Genomic DNA, 21,929 nt, shown 5'->3' with positions numbered 1-21,929 from the left:
ATATAACCTTGTCAGCAAATATTTTTTAAGGCTCAACTGCCCTTGAAAAACAGTAATGCCTACCTCTGCATATGTTGTAATGGACCTGTGGCTTCGAAGGGCATAATTATTCAAGTGTGCACCTAGTCCTTCGAGCTGCGTATACGTTCAAAGAGAAAATGTGAGTTGGGAGACTGGATTCTGTGGCCACAATAGCAGTCCTTCCTTTTCCAGGTGATATGAAATACTTTAATCACACCATGGAGAATGCCATCTTACTTCTAATTAGCTACTAGATGATTATACCACTTGTCATACAGCTAAGCTTGTTCATGACTGCCTTCCCAGGAGGCCAAAGTGAAGGTAAAGCCTCTAACATTTTAGCTGCTTCTGACAAAGTCAAGCCGATTGCCACAGGGCAGACACTGCCCTGCATTTTTGCTTGCTCTAGAGACTACTTTCTGGGATAAAGCATGCTGCATGGGCAAAGTAAATTCCTAAGAACGAGAATTGACCCCAAATATGAGGCAGCATTCAAAAAAAGGGAGTAGAGTTGTACTCTTTTAGGAAGGCAGAGGGAAAGAAGCCCCAAGACGAGAGGAATCGTGTAGTGAAACCGCCGTTAATACTGGCAACCATGTAAGGCACTACCTATAAGCCACATTTACTAAAACTCCTCAGCAGGGGCTCAGCTAACAGCTAGAAAGCAAGAACAGTCAGTGCAATGTTTTTTTCAGACATGGCCTTTTAAAAGCCATGTGGTGTCTTCAGCATCAGTAACTGAATAACGTTTCAAAAATCTCAGCACATGTACAAAAGCCTGAGACACTATGTTCTTCTCAGTCTTTATCTGAGCATGCTTATTGCTACTCCAGTTCTTAACTACTCCTCAAAAATAAGAAGGGGCAGAAAAGGGATAACACCAAAAGGTGTATTTAATTCTCATGGAGGTCTGTAATAAACCAGGTCTAAAATTATGACTTCCTTTATGCCAAATATGTTCCTACCTTCCATTAGAATCTCAAGAAAATATAGTTTTAGAGTGAATTGAGAGTCACTACTAAGTAGACAGCTAGCGAGAAATGCATCTACCATCACATAAATTAATCTTAGCAGAAAGCACTAAAATCGCGGGAGGAATTGGTGATATCGTTTAGGACACAGAAGGTCACCCATTCAAGCTTCACTTGCCTCTTTCCTTTTGCAGCCTCTCCACTGTTTAAAAAGAGACAGAAGGGGGACTGAAAGGTTAAAGTGGGAAGGAGAGAGCAAAGCCAAATTGTGAGCCCTGAAGCATACAGACCCCCTGTAATTCAAACATGTCTAAGCTGCCCTAAGCCTTGATGAACTGCTGCAGGATGTTTTGTCTCCTGCATGCTGCAACACTGCCAGAAGGGCATCAAAACCAGCAGAATTTCCTATAATTTGGATAAAGCGGAGTCTTCCAGCAATAGTAGTGCCTGTGAGCCTCCCTCTCCACTGGCAGAGAAGCATTGTACCCCTTCCCAAGGCTACTCGGGAAGGAAATGTAAGATTGCAGCTTAAACCAAATATAGCATTATTTCAAAAAAAATCTCCAATATCCAGTAGTGGAGGTCACCAATGTTATCTCTTAACATGTGCTCATGTTTCCAACTGAAAAACTGGCAGTTATTTTATGCTCTATGTTAGTAAACACTGTTTTTATTGTGAAAATAAGATGATTTGAAAACTGGGTTAGCAGCTGTATTGAAATTTCTAAACGCTATTCAGATCTATGCAGGACAAGTATGTTGGACATAAGAATTGCTTGCTTTAGCAGTTTTATTTCATTCTTGTTTAAGAACCTTTAAAATGCCTTCCATATAGATGATTTTTACTATAAACCAGCAGTTAAAGAACTTAATGCAACTGTGCAGGAAAAGACTTGTTTCTGGGGATTAATTTTTTTTAAAGAAAACATGCCTTTGTATATCAAACCTTGATAATCTTTTTTGCCTTGCTGTCTGCTTTTTTGTGTCATCATCAGACTAGTATTTTCTTTTCCGGATTAGTGATGTACTTAACAGAGAGAACTGCCCGAAGCTACACATTATAAGATTTCCAGATTATGTGTTTGTCTCTATGATTTGTGTCTGCACTGGACAGGAGGCCAAAGAATCATAACTGACAAAGCAATAAATAAAAAATAGTTCACCTAGGAGCATGGATACGGGAACATTTGGAAGAGCTGGTCACACATTCAAGAATTCCACATTATACCAAAAAGAACATTCAAATTCCACATTTGTTTGATCATAGAGAGAACTGGATATGATACGTGTGGTATTAATACTCAGCAGAGGCAGGAAGTTTCCAGTCACTGGTGGAGTTCCATCTCCCTTGGCCACTCAAGGTTTATGATATCCTTGTGGCTGGAGGCCCACTGCTGCACCTAAAAGTAGGAGCACCTTTCACTAGCTCCACATAATAAGGAAAACATGGTGTGTGCGCACATCCCAGCATCTTTGCTGCGTGTGATGGTAGAAGAAAACAGCTCTGAATACCAAGTACCATTTTAGAGAAACCGTAGAGATTCATGAGAGATTCTATGAACATTGGAACAGGAGCAGTTTATAAACCCTGATGACAAAGAGAAATGGGTTGAGGGCAAAACTATTCAAGAGATTTTGAAAACATGGCACAGTCAATGCTAGAAAATATCTAGCAAACAATGAATGATTTTGTAAAACCCTACTACAGGAGCTACTACCAGCAATTCATATTGCCTGTCCAGGAAGACGCCTCTACAAATAGAATTATGCTGCTGTCCCAATATCATAACTGACAAGAGCATTTATTCACCCACAGAAAGCTGGCTGAGCTGCCCACCACAACATACCAATTCAGTGCAAGACTTGCAATAAAGCCACATGCTCTTGGTATTGTTTGCAAGAGGATTTATTTTGCACATTGTCCATCCCATTAGGGTTTAAGAGTGATCCACTTACCTTCATAATACTTTTTAAATCCTGCACATACGTCCTCTCTGTCTCCAGGATTTCTTGGACCACTCTGTCAACATACAGGAGCTTTGGGCTTGGGGGCTCAGCGATCAAGGACATGACACAGTTTCTGCTGCTTTCCTTAGATTCAGCTCTCCGTGGCATACTTGGCCTTCTCCCAAGACTTCCGTCAGAGGTCTGCTCCTTTGGAGGGTTGTTTTTTCTCAGCTCCTTGCTGGAAAATCGCTGGGCCGGGCTCAGCTCTAGCTTTATGGCCCCTGCTTCCTTATCCTGGTTGAATAAGCCCAGGTGATTGTTTGAAACTAGCGTTGTTCTGCTGCCAAAGGAACAGTGGCTATCCCTGGAGGATGCAGAAGATGAGGTGGAGCTGAAGCTGACAGGACGGTCACTGTCTGACAGTTCCATGGTCTTAATCCCACAGTAGTGGAAGTGTCCGTCTTCTCTGTGCAGGCTCTCCCCTGTTGTCTTGGGGGTCGTGCCTACCATCACAGGAGGCGGCACGGCAAGAGGCAAATGGTAGCCATCTTTAAGGGGAGGAAAAAGAAACAATGCCTTTGTTAAATAAAGTGTCATTATCATTGAGTCTCCTCCCCAAAAAGGGAGACGTCCAACCTGCTTACCTTTGACAGCTATTTGAAATCATCACTCACAGTCCCAATTTACTATAATAAAGCAGCTTCCCTACAGTCTCTCCCTAGACACTTCCTTCAGGCCTATATAAACAGCCATTTGACTGATTGCTTGTACTGAGAAAGCATACCTTACAGCAGGCATGTCCAAATTCCATTTAACAGGCCAAATGCGGCCCGCCGGTCGGTTTAATCAGGCCCCTGTGGCAGTTTATTTCCTGGGGTAAAATCCTAAAAAACCCCTCAAGAACTTCAACCCTAAAAAAAGCTCAACAATTTCAGTCCTAATAAAAACTCAGCAACAACCTCAATCCTAAAAAAAGGGTTAACAACTTTGGTCGACCCTTTGGTCAGCCCTCACGGCCCTTCACTTCATCAAATCTGGCCCTCTTTGAAAAAAGGACACCACTGCCTTACAGGTAAGGAAAGCTTCAATAAGTTGGCAAATAAGCTAGTGAAACATTTGGTGGGCTAGTAACAGTTGTAAACTGGTTTGTAGAATTTCTTTGTATGTTTACCACTGTCCTCTTTTCCTCTCACTTTCCTTCTTGATACTGTATGCGGACAGGAGAACTTTCAGATTTAAGTTTTATCTTTATATATGGGGATGAGATTATATTCCACCCCTCTTGTTTGGAGAAGGAACACTCAAATTAGACAGTTGAAGATCTCTTGGCATACTATTTACTGGACATATCTTCTATTTTACATGTGTAAGTAATTGCTTAGCCTGTTCACAGCGACATTACAAATTCATTAGGTTTTCATACTTTAATTTAAAAGGGGAGGGAGAATAATAATAATAATATATGTACTTAAATAATAAATTTGTGAAGACTTTAAGATGCGGACAACACTTTCTCATTTTTTACTGCAACCGAATAAGCAAAAACCCTGATCCACCATGCTGGAGTGGGTTTGGAGGAATTGGGAAGACGCTACCACCGAAATGAAGTGTTTTCAGAGAAGGGATGAGCCAGCACAGGATCTGCTCATATGCCACCAAGCAACAGAATTGATCTGAGTCCCTTTGGTGCACTAGACTGGGAGCTGGAACAGCAGAGCAGTCTCTGTTCTCCACACTCTGCCCTGGCTGGTGCTAGCAGTGAAAGGATGGCTGTGGCTATGATACTCCATTAAGCCTCACCATTGCACTCTTGCACAGCTCTCTCTCTCTCTGTGCCCAAGAAATAATACAAATATAATGTTTTTTGTGATTAGCAACCAAAATTATTACAAAAATTAGTATATGCAGCTTCAGTGAAAAAGGAGTAATTTTCCTTGGTTTCTGATAAAGAAATATGTATGTGTGTTATCAGCATTAAAAACACCACTAAAACCAGAATAAAAATACACTGCAGATTTAGACTGGCTTGAAACCTGGATAAATAAGATAACTGGGAAAGTCTTCCGTTAATTTATCACAAAGACATATAACTTAAAATCTGTGACAAAGGACACCTGATTAGCTGCCTTAGCTGGGGCAGAAAGAGTTCCTGTTTCTTTCAATCACTTTGTAGTCCTTCTTCCTGTTTCACTGATACGCTGTCTCACTTACAGATAACCTGAATGAACTAGTAAGTCATGTTTACTTTGTCAACACCGCACAGTTCAGTAATATAAACTATAGAAAAAGAAGCAAAGAATCCTCAGAAGGGGCCACATTTAAGGCAATACAAGCAAAAAGGAAGATATTGTGCAATATGAGATCTTGATCATTTTTTACAACCACTTAGCTTTAATTAAGTTGTAATGTGCTCTGCTCTTAAAAGCCTTCAAGTTAGAGGACCTTGACCCAGAGTTTAGGACAGGAATGGAGAACCTGAGACCTGCAGGTGTTGCTGGACTCCAGGTTTCATCAGCTAGCATGGCAAATGGTCAAGGATGGTGGAAGGTGTACAGTGGTGCCCCGCAAGACGAATGCCTCGCAAGACGGAAAACTCGCTAGACGAAAGAGTTTTCCGTTTTGGAGGTGCTTCGCAAAACGAATTTCCTATGGGCTTGCTTCGCAAGACGACAATGTCTTGCGAGTTCCTGCTGGTCCCCCCCCCTTTTCTAAGCCGCTAAGCCGCTTATCAGCTGATCCGATCAGCAGATAAGCCGTTAAAAGCCGCTAAAAGCCGCTAATAGCGCTAATCCGCTAATCCGTCAATGGGCTTGCTTCGCAAGACGAAAAAACCGCTAGACGAAGAGAATCACAGAACGGATTCTTTTCGTCTTGCGAGGCACCACTGTACTATATTGCAACATCTGGATAGCCACAGGTTCCCTATCACTGGTTTAAGAGCATGAAAGCTCTGCAGCCAAATTCATGGGATCTGAATATTACAAACCTGTGTCTGAAAAATTTAAAACTAACAGGTATTGAGGAGATGTCCATCAAACTTGCAGATGACACCAAACTGGGAGGGGTAACCGATGCTGCATTAAAGATGACCTTAAAAGATTGGAGAACTGGTTCAAAACTAACAAAATGAATTTCAATAAGGACAAATGTAAGGTTCTACACTTAGGCTGCACAAATATAATGGGGGACACATGGCATGCCAGTAGTACATGTGAACAGGATCTAGGGCTCTTAGTAGACCAAAAGCTTAATATGTGTCACCAGTGTAATGCAGCAGTGGGAGAAAGCTATTCTAGGCTGCAACAACAGAAATATAATGTCCCAATCAAGGGAAGCAATAGTACCACTCTATTTTGCCTTGGTCAGACCATACCTGGAGTAGTGTGTCCAGTTCTGGGCACCACAATTTAAGGATATTGACAAGCTGGAATGTGTGCAGAGCAGGGCAACCAAGCTGATAAAGAGGCTGGAAACCAAGCCGTATGAGGAACAGCTGAGGGAATAGGGTATGTTTAGCCTGGAAAAGAGGAGACTGGGAGAAAATATGATAGCCATCTTTAAATATCTAAAGTGCTGTCACATTAGGGGAGACCTGGCCCAAGGAAAGCAGTAAGTGACACTGAATTTTTTAGTTCAGGTCTGCTGCTGAATGGTAATGCATAGAGGCAACACTTGTTACAAAAAATAAAGTTGCAATTATAAATATATGTGGGTCTTTAAGGAGATCTAGATTTCTAATAAAAGTTAGACCAAAAGAACAGGATGCTGCATTTTATGATCTATGAGATCCCTTTAAACACGGTAATCCTATGGGATATACCTCTGCAGAAAGCATACTTCAGTGGAAATACCCAAGGTGCTTGACATGTGGTTGCTGCAGAAAATGGATGTTTGTGTCAAGCAAATTGTCCTACTTTATAAGATTTGGTTAGGCTTAACATTTCATTCCCCCAAATTCTGCCACCCTGCTCCATATCACTGGCTGTCAGTTGTAGATGCAAGGAAGTACTGGGGTAAATCTGGCAAAATTATACTGGAGTGGAGGTGGGTAACAAGACAATTGCATTTTGGGCAGCAAGTCTATATCAAGCATTAAATCCATTTTCACCCTTTTATTGTGCACTGGGGGTGGGGGTGGGGAAGAATGCCAGCTCTATATGCTTTCATAGATCTACAACTGACAGGGCTTTGGTTTGGTTTGTGCAAGCTAAGCAATGGAAAGAGGGCTAATTGCATGTTTATCAACACTCACAGATAAATGTGTTTCAGCAACATGATCCCTTTCTTGCCCATGCCTTTCCACAAATGTAGTTAAGCTCCCCACCCTGTCTGGCCTACTGCCTGTGAAGGCACATACCGCTGATATGCCAACAAGAGACTTTAAACACAAACAAATGCACAGAGTGAACTAGAGAGACAGTGTTACAATATCAGGCTGGGAAATGCACTCACAGGTAACTTTAGTACTAGAAACTGTATGTTGCAAGATCAAATATGAAAAAATAAGTTTCCCATGGTTAATAGTCTAATATTAACTTACATGAGGTTTTGATATCAAGCATGCCATATTCAGGTTTTTGCCATTCATTATGCATTTTAGGAGATGCTGATGCTTTCATTGGTTATGCTTACAGCAATTGCTGAAAGCGCTCTTATTTCTGACAATTTCTAAGGTCAAAATAATGTAGCTTGATAAATCTAACAGTGCCACATTTGAGACTTCACACCCATTTGCATTCCTTATACTAATTGCTGAAACTACATGCGAACATCTGCATCCCACATTAAAGCACACGATTCATGCTGTTGCCTCCCTGAAACACTTAATTTTAAAATTATTATCCACATAATCAGCATTACACCACTAAATAATTATCATTCATTCCACATGAAATCAAATGTTAATCTGAGCTATTTCCATTCTTAATAATTTAATTAGGGAGCTTTTAAGCAATTAAGGTCATGCTGCTGCACAACACAAGAGTAAAAAAGGTTGCTTGTAAAAAGTTGTAATCAAATTTTATTTGAAAGCTAAGGACGACATGCTCCAGAGCTTGACCACCTTACAGTGCGCACACACTCACAGGTGTTGTTACTGTCACAGAAACTTCCCACACAGATACGGCACTCTGTCCTGAACATAGATGACATCAAACACCACTTTGCATAGGCAGCATGGACAGCTTAGCTGCAATGTAATAAAAAACAAACAAACCACAATAATCTTCAGCAGTTTCAAGCAGGGCCACTAAAACTGTATTCATTACAGCATACAAAGCAAATTCAGCACACTACAGAAATATTCAACAGCCCATTCAAGAACTGCAAAACCTGCAGCCAGTGATGGGCTCCTTTCAAATGCCCTCAAATGCCCATAGGAAACCACAAACTCGCCCACCAGTTTGCCTTTTGTTTCCCAAGCTCAAATAAGCTACCTGGCTCTATCACACAATCTTCTGTCATAGTTTGAGTCCCCAAGCACTGTTCCAAAGGAAAGTCCTCTGCGACGGTATCTCACCACTGTGGAATGTCTTCAATGCTCCTTACGCAGTGAACGGACAAGCTCCCCTCTCTCTCCCTTACGCTCCCTCGCAAAACTTGTAACCTACCTGTGTAATAGAAGATAAATGCATTCTCCAACTCCGGCAGTTCCCCCAAATCACCTCGCTCCGGCACTAAGGTAAAATGAGATGGTCTCGCTAGCCTATTCAGCTCCTTCGGTAGAAATACTGCCTGAGTCAGCTTTCGGCTATCGAAACCCTAATGCACAAAAGGCTCCACAGGAACCTGATTCACAACTTTCTCATTGCCCACACCAAATGCAGTCGTCGGCATCGCTAAGAGCCTTAAATGAAACATGACATCATTCAATTCAGGAACAGGACAATAGACACCACTGTGGGTAACTTTAAATGCACACTTCACTGAGCAACACACCACTAACTAGTCTCTTTAGGTGGGGGAGGGAGGAGCTCCCAACATTCTGATTGCTTTCCTTCAACTAGTGATTAACTCTATACAACACTGAGAAAAATGCAAAGAAAATATGAGCTGGGACAGATAAAATCATAAATGTCCTGTTAGTGCAGGAGAATAATAGTTTTAAAAGTACAGAAATGGGTAAATTGATACCCCGGAATTGCATCAACATGTGAAGACAGTTTTGGCATATTAAAAATGGCTGACGCTGCACTGCAAATTTAACAGCAACATTTTGGCCTTTATACTTTAACTTTTTATCTGCTCTCCTCCACCACTGCAAAAGTAGAAATTAAAAATTTTCTTTAAATTAAAAGGATGCATTTTTGCTTAAAAAAAATTAAATATAAGATAGAGAGGAGTTTGCATACACAGATACCTGATGAAGCATTTACATTTTTAAAGAATATAAAAATATGAACAGAAAACACTATAAATATTTTTAGTGGGGTTTTTTTAAAAAAAATAAATAATTCAAACTATAATATGCAGCCATACAACAAAATAAACACCAGTGCCAGGTAATGGTATCAGTAATGGTATCAGGGTACTTATTATGTCCAGTCCAGTTCTGCACTACCGTTATACCTGGATCAGGTACTTCTAAAATGTTAGTAATATCAAAACTACCAGGCCACAATTTCACAAATTTCAGTCTGTCTAATAATTGCACTGCATACAGATGGAGCACACATCTTGAATGTAAGAGGTCTCCAACAATCTCATCAAACAATCATGGGTCATATAGTTTCTGGTACAGTGGTACCTCGGGTTACAGACACTTCAGGTTACAGACTCCTCACCCAGAAATAGTACCTCGAGTTAAGAACTTTGCTTCAGGATGAGAACAGAAATCGTGCAGTGGTGGTGCGGCGGCAGGAGGAGGCCCCATTAGCTAAAGTGGTGCTTCAGGTTAAGAACAGTTTCAGGTTAAGAATGGACCTCCAGAACGAATTAAGTTCTTAACCCGCGGTACCACTGTACACCTATGGGAGATTGCAGTCAAATCCAACAATGCATATTCTTGTTAGCTAGCAAGTTTTGGAACTAACGACCACAGAGTTGTATTGCTGATAGGCAGAGACTCAGACCATAGAAATATAATTAGCAGAGAGGGCTTTTTATGAAGTCATTTCCCCTCCTCTCTGGAGTGGGAAGAAACAAAGAAGCTTTTCATGTTCCCCCCTCCCTTCCTTTGACCAGCAATGAGGGCAGACATGCCCTCTGCTTGCTCCAGCTCAGGCACATGCCTAAGACTGTTTCTACTGTAAATATAAGTATTTTACCTGCCTATAGCCTCTCTTATATATTAAAACCCATCCCACAAAACCAGCTATCACATATTGATTTCAAAATATGCTGGACCTTGGTATGACCCAGCAATGTTTTTCAAGCAAAAGTGCATACTCAAACAGCACTACATACATATTATCTATGCCTTAAGTATTAAGAGAATGTGAGTATGTCATACTGGTTTTTAAATTAAAAACCCAATTATCTTGCCTTGGCTATATCAGTCCTTGGTGACAAGGCTGCATCCACCTTTGCTGCCTTCTACTTTATTTCCACCCCCCCACCTGCTATCAGCTGATTGGGGCCTTCTCTAGTCTCCTATGAGGCTCTCCTCTCTGTCTGAAGGATAGAGGGGAGAGCTAGCATTCCTTGCTTCCTGTTCCACAGTAGCAAGATAACTTCCACCATCCAACCCCAGTTTCTACAACACTCCTCCCCAATTCTCCTTCATCCGCCTCATCTGTCTGATCCTGCCAATCCATGCCTGATCCTGATAGGGCCTCATGACTGATGACATCACTTCAGGTTTAGGCGATTGACCTTAGAAACCCTCAAGCTGATGCATGATAAGAATCAGAGAAATTGAAAAACTACATTTCAAACAATGCACAATGGTCACATAAGGGACATTGTCTCAAACTGTTCTGTGGACATCTTTCTGCAAGGTACGTGTCAGGGCTCAGGTGTGCTCATTCAGCATGTCTAAACCTTGCAAGCAACTGTGTCACTATGCTGATCTCCATTACCATGTGGTACACTGTGGACCAGAGGTTTAGCACACTGAGTATCGGTTCATGTAGTTTTGTTTTTACATTAAAAGCTTAACTGTCAGCATGTGGAATTCCCACATAGACATGGTTTATTGCAACATTGAAATAAAGTTTTCTTTTTAATCTACAGTAAAGTTATCTTTACTACTATCCAATGTAACGACCTTTGAAAAATCATAGAATTGCCGGAGCAGGAAATGGAAGATGTGGACATTTATAAAAGGATATTCTATAAAGAGAATATTATTTTTTCCAAATTGGATTTCAGTTTTGTTTATTGCTGCAAGTCTCTATTATTATTATTATTATTATTATTATTATTATTATTATTATTATTATTATTAAAAAAGCTGTCTGTTTGAAATGTTGATAAATGTATGGTTTTGAGTGCCCCTTTGCCATAAAAATTAACCATGCTTTCAAAAACATATACATTTCCTAAATGCAAATCAACTATAAATGACCGAGGGGGATATTGTGGTCTCAATTTAATGATTTGCAAGCATTAAGTTTCCTACTTCAGGAATCTTAACAAACCATAAATGAACTACAGTCAACTCAGGATCTTCTAGAGGACATTCTGACTCCTTCCCCAAAGTGCAGGACAATGTATTAATAACCCTCTGCAATGCAGTGCAATGATTATTTAAACCTGTACATCATACTGCAGAGATTTCTATATAAAACAAAAGCTTTTATCTTGCTGATATGCTAAAAACCCAAGTTTTGTACACACATTGTATATACAGATTCCAGTTTGCAGAAAATGCTTTCTTTCTGACTTTTAAAAGTTTAATAAGATGCTTGACAGAATACTGTTTGAAAACCCCCACCCACCCAACCTTATAGCCAAAATGATTCCAGTTGTGATCTGCAATTTTTCCACTATATTCCAAAGCACTATGGAGGCAAATTCATTATCCTTCTAGTAGTAGACTGACAACATCACTGCTAATTCTAGGAGTGCAATATATTCCCACCAATAAGATCTATTTCCAGTTTGTTCTTTGTCAGTGACCTTATTTTCTTTCTCAGGATCATAACACAGAAATGCTAGAAAGGTTTATTTACACAATGCTTTTGTTATTTTTGTAAACTCTAGATTATGGTTCTGTTCATCAAAATGGATTTTTCCTCCTCTGCAACTTACAGCAAGAGAGGAAGGGCTCCCTCCAGACTTCCTGCAATAGATTTCCTCACTCACCCCTTGCTCAAAAGCTTCCTTCTGTGGAATTCAGTTTCCCCAAACCACCATCACTGGGTTCCATTTATTACCCTACTATTCTTTGAAGTCTGCACAGCTATCACTTCTGCAGCTGAAGAGATAAGCTTTTTTATTTAAATTTTAAAATTTGTACCAAAGACTAGCTTGTCTCTTCAACAGCCAAACCAGGGTCCAGCAAACTTTTTCAGCAGATGGCCAGCCCACTGTCCCTCATACCTTGTGGGGGGGGGGGCGGACTATATTTTTTGGGGGGGAAATGAACGAATTCCTATGCCCCACAAATAACCCAGAGATGCATTTTAAATAAAAGCACACATTCTACTCATGTAAAAACATGCTGATTGCCGGACCATCCATGGGCCAGATTTAGAAGGCGATTGAGCCGGATCCAGCCCCCGGGCCTTAGTTTGCCTACCCATGAGCTAAGTAGTTAAATGGCCAGTCACCTAGACTTTGCTATTCTTACTTTCCCATTCAATTAACTGCACTTCGGAGATAACTGTACATGAAGACAAAGCAATTGACTTAGCCTCTTCCAAAGAAGATTACTCCACAACTTTATGACAGTTCAAGTCCAGCTTTAGCCTGCTCCTGAATTCAAAACACAGAGACATGTCTTCCTTCCCACAAGTTATCCTTGCATCAGAGTGAATTCAAAGGGTGGCGTGGGATGCTCTATTCATGCTGGGCAGGGTAGACAGAACTCTCTTGGCCACCCAGTCACTCACCTTGTGCAATGCTTCAGAGACATTTGGAAGCACCAAGGTTGATCCTTGCTGCTTGAATGCTGACGAACTTCATAATATAAGTTTGTATGTGTTAAACTGAGCATCAACTTTCCAGCTAGAAAGCAAAGGTAATATACAACACATGTGCAGTTGGCATTCATGAGTACAGGGGTGTTTTGCCGGCATATGAACAAAAGTGGGGGAGAATCTTGCATTCAGCAGCTAACTTCCAGCCCTGAGAATTTTCAGGAAATGGTGATAAATACTAAACCAATTCTGACTTGAGGTGAAGGATCATGAATTGTCTCAAAACAAAGCAAAACCCAGATGAAGTGAAACTAACTCCTTCCCTGAATCCCCTCCTCAGCACATTTTGGAATAATAAAAGGATGTGAAGCGTTTGTGGCAACCACCAGTAATGCCCAGTTACCAATGACAACCAAAACTGGTTGACTCCTTTGGATTAGTTTGCACTTTTAATTAACAGCTGGGCTTGAAGCCTTGCCTCCAGCCTAATTCCTTACCTTACAAGCTTTTCGACCCACTAGCACTTAGGTCAACTCCATTTCCAAAGTATTCCCCACTCCCCAAGAGAAGATTTGGAAAAGATGTTGACTTGTTATATTTTTGTAGAATACACCCTCCTTCCACTCACATTACTAATGCTCCTCCAGGTAGTCCTAACACAGGTGATGGATGAGCATATGGAAAGAAAGAAATCTTAGAATGAGGGCATATAATCAGAGGGTAAAGATTTTCCTAATCCTACACAGATATGAAATGATTTGGAATATGGTAACATTGCTAGAACTTATGTATCTTAGGAAACAGAAAAATTGGACAATTAAATTTCTAGAACAAGGGTCTCAACAAACAATGTTTGGGAATGACAAGTTCCTGGATAATATATATGTTTATAAGTTATTTACAATGCTTTATTAATTTATCAGGTAAAATATATTATTTATATATTAGGATACTATTTTTCTAAGGTTTGAAATAAAGTAAGGTAAGCCTAGGTATTTGTAGGTGGCGTACTCTGTGCTATGATTTTTTGATCTGCTAAAAATGAAGACGTCACATTTTTTGGAATGATTTGGGGAAATCTAGCTCACCAGTTTATCCTTTGCCCATATAACTAATATCAGCAAATTTCACATCAGTGGGGAACAAAAGCTAGCAAGAGAAAGAAGTATCTAGGTACCGTATTTTTCGTCCCATAGGACGCTCCGTCCCATAGGACGCACCTAGTTTTTTTGGGGGGGAAATAAAGGAATTCCCCCCCCTTATTTCCCCCCCAAAAGCAGGTTGGGGAAACCGAACCAGGTTGAGGGACAGCGGGATGGCGGAGCTGCGCCTCCCTGCTGTCCCCCGAGCTTGTGGGGCTGGCTGATGTCTGCCCGGCACGAGGGACGCCGGGCGGCAGGCTGCTATCCGCAGTGTGGGGAGCCCTACGGGGAACTCCTGCAGGGCTCCCCACGCTGCGGATGTCTGTCCGGTGCGTGGTGCGCTCTACTTCAGGGTGCCCTGCGCGCCGGGCGGCAGGCTGCTATCCGCAGCGTGGGGAGCCCTGCGGGGAACTCCTGCAGGGCTCCCCACGCTGCGGATGTCTGCCCGGCGCAAGGGGCGCTCTGCTTCAGGGTGTCCTGCCCGCCGGGCGGCAGGCTGCTATCTGCAGCGTGGGAAGCCCTGCAGGGACCTCCCGCAGGGCTGCCTAGGCTGCGGATGTCTTCCTGAAGCCTGGAGAGTGAGAGGGTTCGGTGCGCACCGACCCCTCTCACTCTCCAAGCTTCAGCGAAAGCCTGCATTCGCCCCATAGGACGCACCCAGATTTCCCCTTCATTTTTGGAGGGGAAAAGGTGCATCCTATAGGGCAAAAAATACGGTATATGCTATAGGGAACACTGGGATTGACTGCTATAGCACTTTCCGTCTTTCTTGCGGGTTTTCCACGGGCATCTGGTTGGCTAATACAGGATAGGAAAGCTGAACTAGATGGACCTTTGCTCTGGTCCAGCCAAGCTTCTTACATTATTAGGAATCTAGATACCAAGAACAGAAGACCGACTCCCTGAAGCTTTCTCCCAAGAAAACTGGTGGACTCCTAGTTAGATCAGGGGTGGGGAAACCTCCAACTCATGGGACAAAATTGACCCACAAGGCAATTTCCTAAAAACACACCCACCAGCTGTCCCTGGTGATGCCAACTGATAGGTGGGAAGGCAGCATATAATCCTGCACTGGTGATGGGCACTGCTTCCAGCAGGGAAAAGGATCATGCAGCCAAGGCAGCAGTATTTAATCCCTGCTCATCAGATGGGAAGTGAGGCTTAAATCCCTTAGCAGAAATGCTGTTTGAAGCAGCACACACTTCTCCTTTAAGTCAATGGGCTGGCAGCAGTGGAGTAAGGAAGAGGAGTCGTCCCCCCCCCACTGCCACTGTCTGCCCACTTGCTTAAAGAAGCGCAAGCTGTTTCAAACAGCACTGTGTTAAACAGGCTAATGCCTACAAAATCTACAACGAAGAACATTGTCTAGTTTGAAAGGACTTAAATATAACTGCCGTATTTATTGTCTTAGGCATAAAACAGCCAACTGTGCGAAAATAGTTTAAGGGGCATTGGCGAAGTTGCCATTTTTAAACGCAACTGCCCTAAACGTTCATGAATACATTCAAGTGGCACCGGGCTTTGCTGCATTCCACCCTGATCTTTCCCTACCCCATGGGTCGGCACAAGAAAGCCTTACACACAAAAGTTTCCAACACAAATGAGTAACAGCAAAAACACTGACCACACAGAAAGGTCAAGCTGCTCTCATTACGTATGCACAGCAGGGCCACAGCATGGTAAGCATCATAAATTTTCACGCAGATATAAAACACTGCACTTTTTCACTTTACATTGTTGATTCTATTTTTTGTGTGACTGAAGGGTGCATAATTAGGAACTTTCAGAGTATATTCATCTATTAGCATGAGTTACATTCAAGAGCAACAGACACAAAGCTTCCTCTCCCCTTATCTGAGGTAATGGACTATCCTAGATTAACTCAATAAACTATAAATTTACCTCTGTTTTGCAATTTGTAACTAATTTATGAACTGATCAGTACTGAGGTTCAATCTTGCATTGCAAGCATGCTCTCAAAAGCCTTTCCTTCTTGTCTCGAACTTAACACTGAGAGGGTTAGTGGTGGCACAGAAATGTCATCTGTGATAGCGAAGTCAGAAATGGAGCTTGTAATGAGGGAGGACTACTCCACATTTATGCACAAATTTGGGTTTCCGCTACCCTGATGTCCACCTTATATACCCCACCAGTTTTCATGTCAAATAAATGAATAGTTTTTCAAAAAAGGGGGATTTTTCAATTCATAATATACTGTGTGTTATGCTGATGTTACTCCTTCCAAATGACATTTCTGACCTTTAGCTGCTATGGAAACAAGTCGCCTATATAGGCCAACTCTTTAATTATACAATGATCCATTTTCAAAAGAAAAAAGGGGGTGTCCCAGGCTATCTGCTTGGCAAAAGACACTGAATGTTGAACACTGTTCATTCTGTAGTAAAGACTTCTAAATTTACCGGTAAGTGTGATGAACAGTACAAAAACAATGTATAATTTGCTGCACAATAAGGGGGCAGGAAATACCCTACCTTTGCAGGCAGGATGCAAAGTGGGGTAATTCAGGCTACACACAGCAGGAATCTACCATTTTCAGCTGACTGCAATAGGTAGACTAGACCAGGGGTGTCCAACTTCCAAGAGACTACAGTCTACTCCCACTATAAATAAACTGGCAGTGATCTACCCATTTGCTTGACCAGAGTTGTTGAGCTTTTTGGAGGACAAAAGTTGTGGAGCTTTTTTTAGGGGGGGAGATCAGATCAGAGTTGTAGATCAACCAGGATCGACTAGGGACAGCAGCCCGTGATCGGCCAGTTGGACAGGCCTGGACTAGACCATTCCTAATATTTTCAATTGCTGTTTAGCCTTGCACAATGGAACATGAAATCAGAATAAAACTGCTTTTCAAAATGCAAAATACCATATCCAGATTGGATCTCATAATATTTCTATTCTTTCTGAGTGAAGTCGTGGGCTCAGGGAGGGGTCTGTACCCTCTCACTTTAAGATTAGAGCAAGGCACCAAAATCTTTTCTTAAACTTATCTGCCAACCGCAGAACATTTAACTGGCCACTTTCTATAAATAAAGTCCTACAAGAAAGACTCCATGACTTTAAAAATATATAGCAGAGAGCACAGTCACCAGGATACATTAACAAGAATGTGGCACCTCTGGAAAGGACAAATGAAAGCCAAGGGCCTGCTACCAATGGAAGAATGCTGCAGTAGGCCACTAGGATCAAAGGAGTAAAGTAGTCAGTGAAATCAACAGGGACGCAATCACATAAATTGTGGGTAATTTGCAGGAAAGCATAGAAAGGAAGTAGCTAAAGAAAATACAGTGGACGCTCGGGTTGCGAACGTGATCCCTGCGGGAGTGCCGCGTCTGCACATGCGCAGGTGGCAATTCAGTGCTTCTGCGCATGCGCCGAAACCAGGAAGTAACCCATTCCGGTACTTCTGGGTTTGGCGTGATGCACAACCCGAAAACGCGCAACCTGAAGCGTCTGTAACCTGAGGTATGACTGTATAGTTGTGCCACATTATGATCATCATACAAAGACTGCTGTAAGTGGTGTCTTGTGTGATTATTTACCGTATCATAACACATCGTTCTGGCACGAAGAGTTTTCACACTGGTATCAGCCACCTTCTAGAAGTACTAATGCTAATTCTGGTTACATCACTGAAGAAATGAGATAATTGCTACTTCTCAGCTTTTAAAAGGAAACAAAAAGCCAGTAACTCTCAGCCTGTGCAGACGTTTCATTGCTGAACAATGTGGCACATTCACTACTGAATGAACCCCAGAGCATGGCGAGTCTCTGGGAGGCCACTAGACTGGTTATTATTGCACTAAGCATAACCCTCTCATAAGAGCTATTAGCTGGCATGCTTGGTGGAAAATCAGTGTTTCTCTGGAAGCAGCTGTTAACCACTACCACCCCACATCAATTCTCCTTTTTATTTAAAAGGATAAGGAATGACTAGGCTTGGCATACTCCAAGTTTTCCATGCAAATTTTTATCTTTTAGAACTCTCTCTATGCAAATGATATATACAAAATATCTGGGCCAGAATCCAAAGAGTTATTTACTATGAAATAGTTTTGCCCACCCACTCCCCATCTCATGCCATATAACAAACTGTTCTTTAAAGTACCCTATGTTTCTAAAGCAGTTTGTCATGCCATATACTTAAGCTTAGGAAACACAAGTCGAAGGCCGGCTGGATGTTTGGAACTGCTTATACAGTCTCTTTGGGTCCCAGACCTTCCGAAATTCAACTTTTGTTGCTTTGGTACTAGATAAAGATTATGTTTTTTAAAAAATCATAATGCAAGAGTAGTGAGCAGAATGAACATGTGCATTAAGGACAGAATCATTTATACAGCAGACTTCAGCTTTGCATTATTTCCAGCAGCAGTTCACAAAGAGTCTAGCTGTTGTACATTTATTTTTAAAAGAGCTTGCCTTTTTGGCAGTGAAATAAGCCAGCTAAGCAGTGACTGCATATAGACAATGCAGCTACAAAGCCACAGAGCAAGTTCAGTAAAGCCTGTTACTGTATCCAATGGTTACATTTAATTATACAAACTAATGAGGGAATACATACATTGTATGTATATTGCTTTAACTGTTCAGCACAACAAATAAACACAAAGCATGGAGTACTCACAGCAAGAGAGATTTTGATCAGATGTGTATGTAAAAGGTATATATGTAGCAGTGATCATGCTAAAGCAAGAGCCCTCTCTTAATTTTTGAACCTTCAGCCTTGCAGTGCAGTCCCACCTGTTCAGGAGGGACCCCATATCCTCTGGAAAGAGTTAGGGGAGGAAGGGAAAAATCAGTTTTGCAAGCTGCCTTTCACTCACACAAGCAGTGGAGACAACTCACTAATTAATTAACAATAGAGTTTGGAATGCAGCATTCAAAATCTTCTTGTAACCTTGCATCTACTGGGGAATGCTTTGTCTGGAAGCAAAAAATGGCATCCTATTATAGTTGCAAGGATTGTGGAAAGCACCAGACGAAAGGATTATGGATCAATTTGTAATTCCAGAGCCCTTGGCTTTGGTCAGAATTTATTAGCAGCACAAACTGTCATGGAATGTGTGCTTCTTGTTACCTTCATTCATGAGAACTGCCATAAAAAAAGATAATTTCAGAGTAATTTTTCCATATGCATACAAAGCTTGATAAAAATTCAAATGTCTCTTTATTATTATTGGTAAAGGACATTAACCCTAATGGGACATTGTAAACGTAAGTAGTTTTGTGATACCAAACTCACTACTACCACCACCAGTGTAAATACTTTCCCTAAAACCTTAAATGCTATAAATTATAAACATCTGCATTTCCTTTACATATGACATCTCCTTTTTATAGGGCACTAAGTGTGCCAAAATGGGGGCAACAAGCAAAGTCATCATTAGCCATTCTGACCTCAAGATGACAGTCAGGATCTAAGACCCTGATGCTGATGCAGAACAAAGTGTGAAAAAGGTTCACCTCTGTCTGTCCTGAGACAACTGCACTGAGAAGTACAGCGGAGAAAAGTATCATGGTGGTAGGCTAAGGGTTTTTTTGGGGGGGCAATTGCCCTTCATTCCTCTTTACCAAGTTCATCAGGTAAAGGAAGAGGAAAATGGACACTTATCCTCACCAAGCAGGAGGTAAGAGGTGGCTTTTCTCTTTTGGAAGGCTGGGCAGAATGAACTTGCGTCTCTTGAATTTTACTGAGGGGGGTTGGAGGAGCTGAATGAGATTTGAATGTTTTTAGCTAAGTTAGTTGAAGGCAAACTGATTTGGAAGGTTGGGAGTTTCATAAAGCTCAGACCTCTCTCTGCCATGAACCATAGCTGTCAACTTTTCCCCTTTCTTGCAAGGAATCCTATTTGGAATAAGGGAATTTCCCTTAAAAAAAGGGAAACGTTGACAGCTATGCTTTGAACTCAAGTTTGTTACCTTGGGCAGGTCACTTGCCATTCAGCCTCACTAGTCTGCCTTCTGCAGACCGGGTGGTGCAGAAGCAAATGTGGGATCAAAGGGAGCAATTGAATGTTCAGCCTCCACCTCTGCCTTGCACTCAGACTGTAGTCTTGGGCTATTCCATTCAATGCCACAAGCCAAAGAGCAGTGATACCATCCCGAAAATATTTTACATAGTTTTCAACTAAAAGGAATTGTCATTATGAGATGGCTGCATTTATCTCCAAGGATATCTAACTCCTTTGGAAGAAACTTCCAAGATGCTATTATCTGAAGACTGAAATGCTTATTTCTGGACATTTATCAGGTTTCTTTCCTAAGCTTTGGTCACCCCAAACCTCTTATCTATTTTCTTAGATTGTTGACTCTATAACACACACACACACACACACACACACACACACACACACACACTTATGATAAAAGCAAAAGCAAAGCTGCTGCAATGTGTTTATAACCTTTTTGAATCTATAAATATTACAAGCAATAGGACATTGTTTTCATATATTTTCATCCTAATCCATGCAAGTTAAATGGGACTTGTTTCCAAGGAAGCAAGCCCAGGACTGAAGGCTTTTGGCAATCACAAGAAAGCAGGCTATGAAAAGGCATAAAAGCTGAAGCTCACAAAACACAGTTATATTCATTTTTGAGCAAAATCCTTTCAAACGTGCTTAAGACACACAGTTATAAGAATGCAACACAGTACGTGTAAAGATGCATAAGAGGAGAAAACAGACACAGAGGAGAGTTAACAAGAATCAAAGGAAGTACAAGAAAAGAATTGCTTACCCTGCAGATGCTTCCTCTGCAACAAACAAGCTCATTTTTCACAGGGCTGGATGGGTAAGCCTACCCACACTCCATTAAATCAATTGTTCATTCTGCAAATTGGCTTAAGGCTGCTCTTGGGCATTTTATACATAGAGATGCAGCTGCCTAGAAATGCATCTGCAAAGTGAGGCAAAAACAAACAACACCACATTCACATACCGATGAGAGAAAGAGAGAGAGAGAGAGAGAGAGAGAGAGAGAGAGAGAGAGCACGCACACCCACGGGATCACTAATGAATTCTCCGAAAGAACCAGCCTAAATGGCTATTCACTGAAAGGTGTTCAACACAAGATTAACAAGTGGCTAAGAGCCACCCTCCGGTTTTGATTTTTAAAGCTGCAGTTTTTTGATACCACTGCTGGCAACCAGCCATCACTGCAGGCCTCAAAAAGTAGTGGAAAGCTTAAAAGGGGGAAAGAGCCTGCCGGGAAAATTCTTCTGAGCCTGCAGCTCTGCAGCACTCTTGTTCTTTACAATAAGGAAGAGCAAGAACCCTCATCCCATCGCCAGTCTTTCAATGCAAACTCTAAACAGGAAGTGTAAGGAGGTCTATGTGACGAATCACTTAGCCCAGCTCTAATATAGTAAATATTATGACCTGAGCATTCTTGTCAAGGTTTGTACATATGGGATACTCTTAAAAATAAAACCACACACACACACAAATATCAAATATGCTCTCGCCAGCAGCAACATGGGTAAAACAGGGGAAGAGAATGAAGATAATAAAGCTAAAGAAACGGATTTTCTCAGGCATTTCTCCTGACTGTTTCAGGAACTGACGAAGGGGAAGTTCCATCAAAGATCAACAATCAAAGAAATCTTTATATTTTACATACATTGCAATTTATGGACAACCACTTGTTTCAGTCTGACATTAACCACAGTCCTTTATATACACAATGTAAATAAGGTATGCTGTGCTAATAAAACGAGCCCCCTTTCCCTTAACAAGGAAAGACACAAACCTAATAAATATATGGTTTTACAATATAAATCACAGTGGAACTGCTTTCCTTTCATATGTTTT

The 21,929-nt window shown here is 41.4% G+C and overlaps 1 protein-coding gene and 1 long non-coding RNA gene across 8 annotated transcripts in view; one reads left to right on the top strand and one right to left on the bottom strand.

The window, feature by feature from the left end:
- LOC308583372 overlaps positions 1 to 21,929 on the top strand; it is a 444,074-nt gene that overhangs the window by 121,773 nt on the left and 300,372 nt on the right. The window lies entirely within an intron of this gene.
- The window catches only part of PLEKHG1 (pleckstrin homology and RhoGEF domain containing G1), a 102,410-nt gene that overhangs the window by 38,612 nt on the left and 41,869 nt on the right, over positions 1 to 21,929 (bottom strand). For 3 of the 7 annotated variants that reach the window (XM_081186179.1, XM_081186177.1, XM_081186180.1), the window contains exon 3: positions 2,949 to 3,487. In XM_081186179.1, the coding sequence (XP_081042305.1) occupies positions 2,949 to 3,487 (539 nt within the window). Of the gene's footprint in view, positions 1 to 2,948; positions 3,488 to 6,759; positions 6,786 to 8,023; positions 8,128 to 8,548; positions 8,662 to 20,856; positions 21,016 to 21,929 lie in introns of those variants that run through there. The other 4 variants (XM_081186178.1, XM_081186181.1, XM_081186182.1 and 1 more) reach the window with 4 other exon arrangements.

The sequence above is a fragment of the Podarcis bocagei genome (genome assembly GCF_964188305.1).
Source record: "Podarcis bocagei genome assembly, chromosome: 3".
NCBI lineage: Eukaryota > Metazoa > Chordata > Lepidosauria > Squamata > Lacertidae > Podarcis > Podarcis bocagei.
The sequence above is the reverse complement of the archived record's forward strand: the minus strand, read 5'-3'. Positions and strand labels throughout refer to the sequence as shown.